The following is a 10,886-nucleotide window of genomic DNA, read 5'->3' as shown; positions in this document are numbered from 1 at the left end:
CTTCTGTAATATTTCTGTTTCATAATTCACGTGGTGAATCCACAGCTTATGGGGGCCTGTTTCACAAGACAGAGACCTTACAACAGTAAAACTAAAAATTATTCAGAGACCAGATATAATTTTTGATATTTTTTTTAGTGGGTGCAGGACACTATAGTTCATTTATTTAAGTGAGGATAGCAAAATAAAGTGATCTGTGACATATTATACTCAAAAATTCTTCATACATTGGACTATCAGTGAAATTGATTTAAAAAAAAATTGGGACCAAAAATTATTCAGACACTTTGACCTGGCCATGTTTTGCTTACGTGTTTTTTCTTTAATTGCTAATGTGACCTTTTTACACCACAGACAGAACAAAATTAAGCATTGCTTTGTAATTGTTCAACAAAGAATTGATAGTTGTGTAAATATTGTACTAACAGTTGTCTGAATTTTTGGTTGATTGTAATCCATTACATACCTTTCTATCAAAGTTATCTGACATTATCAAGATGAATTTGTTCTGACACAGTTTAACTCTGAGTTCTTGCCATATTTTATTACCATTTTCTAAACTATAGCAAATAAACTGTGATAATGTGAGAAATGTTGAAGGTGTCTGAATACATTTTGGTTTGACTGTATATTTAATCTTTACATTGAAGACTATGCAGTGCTATTTTACATGTAATTATTCGGTTTCTGTACCTGGACACCTACAAACTTGAAAAAAACGTAAACATTGTGTAAATAGCACAAATAAATAAATAGAACGAACATACAAATTAAACAATTTCAAACAGGGCCCACTGGTTAGAAATTAGCCTGCTGATTGCCACCATTGATAGACACATTTCTTTTTATAATATTAAAAATATCTGTATGACAGTATATTCTGCAGTTCTTCCCTGCTGTACCGAATATCTATACTTTTCAAAGTATCATATCGAAGTTAAAAATTCAAGTATTGTGACAAAATTAATTTTGTAGGGTGCCACAAATTTGTTAAAATTTCCAAAGGGTGCCGCGAAAGGTTGGGAAACACTGTGCTAGAGTCATAGCACTGCCATTGCTTGTGGTGTCTATTCACACACTATTTGTTGTGTATTTGTGTTTACATGGAACTGTATCTTTCAGAATTACTTTTTCAAAACTGAAGTTTACTGCCAGTGATTAGCAGCAGTGCTAGTTCAATGTCTTTTGCCATGTTACCCAGCTAACAGGAAACGTTCTCAGAACTTTAACATTCAAGCGTTCTTAGAAAATTCCAGTGGCGTTACTAGAATGTTCATTCAGTTATTTGGTCTTTAATAGTGTTCTCAAAACATCAGCACAAAAACATTCTTCATGGAGTGTTTGTTTCCTGAAGCGTTGTAGTTGGATCTTCGTGTAACATTTTTAAACATTACTACTTGTTTGAACATTCAAAAGTAATGTTTCCATAGTGTTTACAAATTATAAAACAGAATGTTGACTTAACTTTAAAAAAAGTTTTTTTGTTATGGATATATTGAACATTTAGAGAACATTCAAAACGTTTTTATAATTTAATGTTAGCATTAGCAAAACATTCTTAGAAGCTGTTTTTGTTAGCTGGGTACTTTATTCTGCTAGATAAAAACACTGACTTGGGTCTTTATTGATCCTGTGAAAACATTTTTTTTAAGATCTTGCCTGAACTTTTAGCAATTCAGTGGACTGTTTCATAAAGCTAGATTAACTCGAAACATTTTCATTTTAAGTTCCTCATTCTTCCTTATGAAACAGCCCTTTGATTTGAAGAATGTACATGTATGCAATACTAAAGAGATGAATCGGTTGAGAACGTAATGTGCAGACATTTATGATGTTTTTCTAACAATATATAGTATCTGCTTAGCGTCTTTAGAAAGTACTGAAACTAATATATAGAATTTGGATTTGTTATCTTGGCACTCACGGTACTTGATATGTTTTCATTGTACGTAATGTATACTTAAACTAAATTAGAGAGTCAAACTTATTCTTGTGGCTTCATGCAGTATTGTTTGTTTGAAAGTGAACGTAACTAAATGTATTGTTACTATTTGATACACAGTGATGCTGGTTCTTTGTTTTATTGATCTAATGTCATGAAAGAGTGTGATCATTCAGGCAGTAACAGTACGAGTCCACGTTGAACCGTTTGTATAGGTGTATTGCCTTTGCATGCTAGTGTGTATCTGTGTGCAGATTTGTTACTACTCAATAAATGTACAAGTCTTCAACCTGCTTATGTGATTGATTTGCACCGCCTTAACAGATATTTTTACCACATATACAATGTTGTAATTCCACTGCTTTAGTCCTATCAGGGGCAGCGGCCATTGTGAGTAAACACTTGTTCTTTTCTCATTTTCAATCTTTCCATTTAGGAAATTGTTGGGGAAAAATAGCACACAGGAGGTGACGTTGCAGCTGTAGTTTCATTCCAAAGTTGGCTGCACAGTTACTGTCAGAGCCTCTTAAAATATGCTTAGCAGCTAAACTGTTATTGAATTCATAATAATGCTAAAATATTGGCATTTTTAAAGAAAAAATATGTTGTTTTGCACAGCAACCATCATGCATAGGTAAAATGGAGTGGTTACAGTACTGTGGATATGCAGGAAATACCAACTGATGGTGAACTTTATGTTGGTGAAAACAGATCATTATGCAAGTATAAAGTAGAACTGTTTGTCACTTAACACTATTAAAAACGTGTGTTTTTTTAGATAAATGAATACTTTTTTCCTCAAGAATGTACTGATCAAAAGTGACAGTAAAAATATTTGTAATATTACAAAAGATTTTTTATTTCAAATTAATGCTGTTCTTTTAACATTTATATTCATCAAAGAATCCTGAAAAAAAGTATGCTTGCAGTTTCCACAAAAATATTAAGCAACACAATTGGATCATGTGACACAGAAAATTTAGCTTTGCCATCACAGGAAGAAATTACATTTTAAAATGTATTAATTTTTTTATTGTAATATTTCACAATATTAGTGTTTTTAGTGTATTTTAAAAATCTTACCGACCCTAAACTTTTGAACGGTAGTGCAAATGGCCCTTGAGCATATTAAAACCCAATGTGGATTAATAATTAATAAAGTAAATAATTTATATGGGGCCCTTATAAATCAGCCTTAAATTGTATATTGTTGTTTCTGTCACCTTTATTCCCTTTTCTTAATATATTACTAGGAAGTTCATGACTGCAGGTCAACAAAACCCTTAAAGATTCTCAGCACAGCAGTCACATTAATATATTCTCTACAGTGTAACGCACATCCATAACATAGTTTAAATGTGTCAAAACATTATTCATAATATTATTTACATCCTTAGGATTGATGTACAAAATGAGGTGAGGCAATATGATCAAAATCATTGAACAATCAAAGAGAAGTGAGATAATCTGAAACGGCCTCATCAGTCCAAAGAAACCGTTTGAAAACTGTCCTCTTTGTCGCTTCTTTGTGGCAGAGACTCGACAGGTCCTTGTGTGCCGATTCTTCCTCGTCTGAACTTGTCTTTCCATCTCTGTGTTCCTGCAGGTGATAGAGACTGGGGGGTCGGGACAGAGGTGTGCATCATGGAGGAGTAATCAGGTTTGGGAGAAAGGGGCTTATTTGAGCGCCGCAGAACACCGAACCCTCTAGACTTCTTCTGAGCCTGTTCTTCCTGCTGCTGTCTGAGGAGCTGGTGATGAAGAATGGTCTGTACGTCATCCTGTAAGAGACATGACACAGTTCACTGACTGCACAATGCTTTTAAGTATATCCATGTGGAAAACCAACATGGCCAAATCTCATCCATGAGTGTTTTCAAGGGTTTGCTGGAAAACCAGACAGAGTCCAGATGGCAATACAGGGTTCAATAGTCCTGCAGAGATGCATGCAGCCCTAGCAGATGTTCTCGTTTACCCTTCCGCCTCGATTACATTAAATAATATCAATCACATACAGTATTGATGGGATAGTTCACCCAAAAATGAACATTACCCCATGATTTACTCACCCTCAAGCCATCCTAGATGACTTGCTTCTTTCAGATGAATACTAACCGAGTTATATTTAAAACATGATGTAGGACGTGGGCAAACGCAGTGACAAATGCAGAGCAGAGCGCAAAACAAAACACCGCTCACGAATTAGAAGTACAAAACTAGGATCTGTAAAGAAAAATGTTGGAGGATTTTGATATAAGCCAAAAGAGGAGACTGGTTTTCATTTGCTGTAAACAAAACATGATTCTCATGAGACTAGCATATTCTCACCAGAGCTTACGCTATGCATTCGTCATCCGCCTGGAACGCCACTCTCTCGTGAATGCACGTACGGCAGTTAGCGGAAATTAGATTACGGTTTATAAAGTTTTAAATATGGATATTCTTCTTACAAAAATGCATTGGTTCTCTTCAGGAGGCCTTTATTAACCCCCAGGAGTCGTATGGAGTACTTTTTATGATGGATGGAAGCACTTTATTGGACTTCAAAATCTTAAACCCCATTTACTGCCATTATAAAGCTTAGAAGAGCCAGGACATTTTTTAATATAACTCCTATTGTATTTGTCTGAGTAAGTACATCATGGAGTAATTTTGATTTTTGGGTGAACTATCCCTTTAAATTAAATTAAAGCTGCAGTCCGTAACTTTTGGCGCTCTAGTGGTTAATAAACAGAACTGCATGCGTTTTGTGGAAGAACATTGTAGCCGGAGCTACTTCTCTCTGTTTATGTCTATGATGAATCACGCAGCTACTGGGCTACTCCGCAGCGGTACCTACCCGAACCAGTCTAAAATAGTCAGAATATAAACATTTATTATAGGTGTGCTGTAGTGATTCAGGATAAGCCAAAAACACGGTTTGGAAAATGGATTCATGTTGTACTCACTTATTATATCAATTTTGTACATTTCGAAATCAAAAAAAGTTACGGACTGCAGCTTTAATATTGAATTGTGTATTTTCTAGAATTTTTGAACAACTTTTTTTACTCAATCAAGACTCCAAAAACTCACCTTGTCTGTCAAGGTAAACGTGTCTGTTTGATTTTTACCATTTTAAAATGAGCTAGACCGGATATGAAAAAATACAGGAAAAAATTCTAATATGTGACCCTGGACCAAACTGGAATTGACAAAACCAGTCTCATTTACAAAATATCTTCATGGAACATGATCTTTACTTAATATCCTAATGATTTTTGGCATAAATCAAAATTGATCATTTTGACCCATACAATGTATTTTTGGCTATTGCTACAAATATACCTGTGCTGCTACTTAAGACTGGTTTTGTGGTCCAGGGTCACATATTTCTAAGTAATAAATGAATGTTAATATTTTCTTCCCTTTTTGTTTCCTTCTTTTTTTATACAAGTATTCAAAAGCAAAAGTAGCAAACTTTTTAGCATTTTTACTGATCAAATGTGCAATTAAACATACTTTCCAGGCCTCCAGCTCTATGGACAGTTCTAGTCGACTCTGAACAGCTTCCAAAAGTTGGTTGTTCAGTGTCATTAGTTCGTTCTTGCTTCTCAGTAGCTCAGTCTCCATTGCTTGTTTCCTGCAATAAAATTAAAAACTGTTTTCTCATCCACCAAAAACCAAAAGTCTGTTATCAGATAGCAGTCTTATTTCATAACACAAAATAATTCGTGTTAGAGATCAACTGAACTCACTTTGCAATGGCTTCATCTCTGTCCCGTAGAGCTTGCTGTAAAATGGCAGCATCTTCCCCAGACTTCTTTCCCTGTCAATGGCAGTAGATTTGTTTTAAAGGACACCTATTAAGCTTTTTCATTATACCTTTCCTTTAATGTGTAATACAGTTGTTTGTGCATGTAAACTATTGGAAAAGTTTCAAAGCACAAAGTCCATGCCAAAGGGAGCTAATGTCACCAACGGTAAAAAAAAAAGTCCTGAAACACCTTGTTAGTAGTTCTGCCGTTAAACAAGTGTTTGACCAATAAACAACAGACTAGGCCAGCTGACCAATAAAAGCAAACTGGGCTTTTGGAAAGGTGGGCTTTAAATCACGTAAGTATATTCTAGCAGACCTCAAAATGAAATTATGAACTTGTAAATAAGCATAATATGGGCACTTAAAAAATGTCTATAATTGTTCTAACAATAATAGGAGCATGCAATGGTTACGCAAGGCCTAAGAATAGAATGGAGGTACGTGCATATTCAAAAAGGAGGTGTGTCCCATATGAGCTGATGGGTGTGGCTAAAGCTCACCTGAGAGGTGTGGTTAACGGCGAGTGTCCGGGCCACTTTCTTCAGTTGAAGCAGTGCCTTGTCTAAAGGATTGGTTTGGGACGGCTGATCGACTTCTGCTGACTCTAAATCTGTCAGAGGGAGTAGCAGCTTTACAACAGACTGAATCTCCTCTGCCACCTAGAAACACCACAGAAACAGTGAAGATGCAATTAGGACAAGCCCTGACTGCATAAATTAAATCACAGTCCAGTCTGTTATAAACTACAATCACTTATAAGAGGGTGTTGTAGGTTAAAGAACAGTTACATGACAAAGTTGAGACTCACCCGGTGTCTGTTTTCACTCCAGCCGGGTCCGCTATCATTCTGCTGTTGCAGTCTGTCCACCTGAGCCTTGAGCTTTAGACTGCGCTGCCGAGATAATTCCACTTCCCTTTTCACATGCTTCAGCTGCCGCCATAGAGAGAGTGTTACATGAGCACAACATACAAGCTTCTATTGACGTACTATAGGATTCATATAGCTACACTTGTGGTGCATGTGTAGGTCCGCTCAGAATGATATCAGACTGACATATCTGCCAACATAAACACAGAATGTCTTGTGCCTTTTACGGCCTTGCTATTCTGGATTCTCAAAGAACTGAGACAGGTGGAATCCGGCCATTCCGGCGAAACTAAAAGGGAACATTCAGAAGCAAAGCTGAGATGACCTTTACTTCCTAGTGTGAAGTGATTTGGTTACTTAAATCTTTAGACTAAATGTTTCAAATGTCTTGAGTATGGTGTGTCAAAAATGTCTGCGTTGTTTCAGTTTTAGTCAAACAGGCATCATTAGGAAAACATAAATTCAGCCAGTAAAACCCACATTCCATTGACAGTTTGTCCATGTCCTGGACATGGATTTGCACATAAATAAAAAATAAAAACTTGCATGTTCATTATTAGCGCTGAAGAGTCATATTACTTTAAAAAGAATTTGGCTGAATGGAGAAAGAGCAAATGAACTTCCGTTTGGCCATCTGGTCCTTTTATTGATCTGGCCCTTTTTTGTTTGTTTGTTTGGTTGGTTGGTTCTTCAATGACGACATTTAAAAATCTCAAAATAACATTTCTGGTCACTTCAAACTGTTTCTGTGCTGTCCTGGCAGAGATGTGCTCATCAGTAACATAATCAAATAAAAACAAGTATTAAAAATGATTGACATGAAGGTAGTGACAGCTAGTTTGAAGTGATTATTTGTCATGAAACAATATGAATTACAGGCTATGTAAATAATGAATAAACAAACTTTTTATGCATTTCTTAGAGTCTGGGTGAGGGATAATCCAAAACTAGCGTAATTCTGTCAAATGTAACACTTTAAAAGACTTCAAACTGAATAAAAAAGATATAATTAAATTAAAGCAATTAAAATGATTTGAACAGAGAATAAGACATTTTAAACACTTTTTGCATTTCTTAGAGTCTAAATTCTGTCAAATTAAACCTTTTAAAACATTGTGAATTTAGCAAAAATTTAAAATAAATTTTTTTTTTAAAGTAAATACAATAAAATGTAATTAAAGCTATAAAAAGATTTTCCTTAAAATAGGCTAATAGGGACAGAAAGGTGCGCCTAATTGAAGAATCACCATTATGCAGCTAATTTCCCCTTTGTTGTTTTTTCCCCCTTTGTTCATATGCGTTCACTGATTTGAATCACTGTACTCATAACAAGCATGACTCACCGTGGCAGACACCGGGCTGGACACTCGTCTGAGAAGTGGGCTTCCACTCCGGAGCAGATCCGGTAACGCTTCATCTAAATATGACTGAGCGGGCTTCGGGGACGCGTTTGGGTCAGATTGTTCAACCACAGTCATAAAACGCGAGTCATCCGTTTGACTGTCATCCACTGCAGGCTGCTCTTGTAACTCATCCAGTGTGCATAGCGGCGAGCTGTTAGACTCTCTGTCAGTGTCATGACTTGAAATTGAATCCTCATCGTCAGTTAATCGTCTGTGGACTTTTTCAGTGGTCAGTGGTGATTCCAGGAGGTCCCTAAAAGTGCGCAAAGTTACTGGTGAATCTCTCCTATAGGTCTCCATTATCATCTAAGAGCGGTCCGAGCTGAAATGCACGCTTTTATCAGGAGAGTGAAGACTAAAACTCAGATGAGAGAATGTCTTCAAACCAGTTTTTCCAGTCTTTTGACGCTCAGAAATGTCAGGTGCGTCAACAACCCTCACAGGGTTTGACATCACAGAGGGTTTTACCTGTGGGACTGAGGCTTTTGTACGTAGATTAATATAAACATTGACGAGATGTCCGTGCGTGTTCAGGCACGTCTGTGAAATGAGGATAACGCCCTTTGATTATGTTAAGCTTTGTACACAACACTTAGGCTATAATTAAGTCTCCCTGTGAGAGAAGTGGAAGCTAGAGAAAGAAATTGCATGCATATTATAAAGGCTAAATGAAATGCTGTTAACATTATCAGATATGTCTAAAGTAAACACATGGGTACAAGCTTTTCCATTTGGCTATGCCCTCACCCTTACTCAAATGACAGCTGGTATAGTATAGCTCCGACTCATTTTTTTCGAATAGTTTGTGTCAGTGATTCTTTTGCGTCATATGCGTTAAAAATGCCCAATAGCCTATATAATTGCTGTTTACCATTATTTTTTTAAGGTTTATTAATAGAGGTGTTAACTGTAATTTAATATGTTCTAGTTTAGTTTATTGCAGCCGCGATTCAGCAAATAAAACATAAAGTAAAATAGAACGTAAATTACTTTTATATAGGGGCGGTTCTAGACCATGACTGCAGGGGCATAGGCGGAGGGTGAACGTAAGTTATGACTATAACTATGGATCTGTGAGACCGAAGGATGACCGTCACTAACGGTCTAAATAGAATGATAACCTTCGTTCCGCCTTCTCTCGAGACCTTATGTAAACAAAGGTGATGGTAGCTGCCACGGTTGACCCCGAATCAGCTGAATCATCTCTGAAAACCATGGCCTTCCTTGCCAACGTGGAGCAACTAGCAAAATCCTGTGGCAACCTTCCCTGATCCTTCGAAAAACTTGAGGTATTAGGGGAAAGGGGGGAAAAGCGTACAATAAGTCTGTCGGCCATTCTTGTGACAGAGCATCCAGGCCCAAACTGCCGTCCTGTACTTTGAGAGAGTACCATCTCGGGCAATGGGTTGTTTCCGCGGATGCAAAAAGATCTACCTGGGCTGTCCCATATCGAGCCCAAATTTGGGCTATCACCTCTGTGTGTAGCCGCCACTCCCCTGGGAGAGGCCCCGTCCTGGACAGAATGTCAGCTGCTCTGTTCGCTGTCCCCGGGATGTGGATTGCTCTTAGCGAGGACAGCCGTGGACATGCCCATGTTAATAGATGTTGCCACCTGAAGGCATCTTAGCAATCTCGTCCCTCCTTGGTGATTTATGTGGTAAATTGCAGAGGTACTGTCCGTTCTTATCAGCACATGTTTGTAGCAAATAATCGGAAATAGGGCTTCCAGAGCAAGATGAACAGCCCTCAGTTCTAGCAGAGCGACAAAACCTGCAGCACTGAGAAGCCATAATACTCCTGGCGCAGTAGGTAAGCCACACACAACACACTGGCTGCGAACAGCAGTGAAATATATCAAGCTGACACGAATCCAAAGACCCGCACCAGTACGCGAACGTACTTAGCAGGCCTTTATCAATCCCAACAACTGCGAACAGTGATATAGGATATGAGAAAATATACAATACTCACCAAAAAAAATTTTTTTATGAAGTATATTCAATATCCACTGATGAATACTCTGAAAAACAAATCAGAATAATCCCAAATTGAACTGCTAGTATATATAACTAGCCTAATGAACAATAATGCAGTGATAGTAAATTCTACCAACTGCAATTCAGCAGAGAAAAAACACCACAATTCACAGGGACTCAAGGCACCTGCACCATCTGGTGAAGAATTGAATGGTGAAATATAAATTAGATAGTTCTTACCAGTACCAGGTCTCTCAAGGCGAGAAAGGTAAAGAGATTGAGCCGGAAGTAAAACCCGCTTTTATACGTGCGGGAGTTCCGCCTCCGGGGTCATGGGCATGACTTTGTTTACATAAGGTCTCGAGAGAAGGCGGAACGAAGGTTATCATTCTATTTAGACCGTTAGTGACGGTCAGAGTGAGGTCGAAACAGATCCAACTCCAGGGTAAGGCTAAAAGCAGCCAAATCCATTAACTACAAACATCATAAACCCGTGTTTTTAGGCAAGAACCAGACATGGGTGTCATGTAGGCTAGGCTAATAAAATATGTTTAATGGGACTGAATTTGTATTTAACGTGATTACAATTTAATAAAAACATTAGAAATTGATAATTATAAAACGTTTCCTTTCCAAGGTTATTCAAACAGCGAATAAATTAATATACAGAAGGTGACATCACTAACTTAGATCTAACTCGAGTTTAAGCACTCTCAAAAAAACAAAACTATCGTTATAATCACTTAAGCTGTCTACACTGTGAAATGAATCTCTTAATTACATTGCACATACCTTTGCGCGTCCGGAATTCAGTCAGCGAACGCGCGCGCACTCAAAACTGATGAGTTTCAGCGATGACTCATCTGAACGCCTCTGATTGGCCATTGCATTCCTAAGC

General features: G+C 37.5%; 1 protein-coding gene across 1 annotated transcript; it reads right to left on the bottom strand.

The window, feature by feature from the left end:
* Nucleotides 1-3,012: 3,012 nt before the first annotated feature.
* Nucleotides 3,013-8,638, bottom strand: bicdl2l (bicaudal-D-related protein 2-like). The gene is made up of 6 exons (XM_016573143.1): nucleotides 7,953-8,638; nucleotides 6,550-6,672; nucleotides 6,242-6,400; nucleotides 5,680-5,750; nucleotides 5,444-5,564; nucleotides 3,013-3,723 (listed from the first exon to the last, which is right to left on the bottom strand). The coding sequence occupies exons 1-6, from the start codon at nucleotides 8,316-8,318 to the stop codon at nucleotides 3,424-3,426; spliced, it is 1,140 nt and encodes a 379-aa protein (XP_016428629.1). The 5' UTR covers nucleotides 8,319-8,638; the 3' UTR covers nucleotides 3,013-3,423.
* Nucleotides 8,639-10,886: the final 2,248 nt, after the last annotated feature.

This window comes from Sinocyclocheilus rhinocerous, unplaced genomic scaffold (genome assembly GCF_001515625.1).
Source record: "Sinocyclocheilus rhinocerous isolate Xijiao unplaced genomic scaffold, SAMN03320098_v1.1 scaffold682, whole genome shotgun sequence".
NCBI lineage: Eukaryota > Metazoa > Chordata > Actinopteri > Cypriniformes > Cyprinidae > Sinocyclocheilus > Sinocyclocheilus rhinocerous.
Note: the sequence above shows the minus strand (reverse complement) of the source record. Positions and strands in the feature narration are given on the sequence as shown.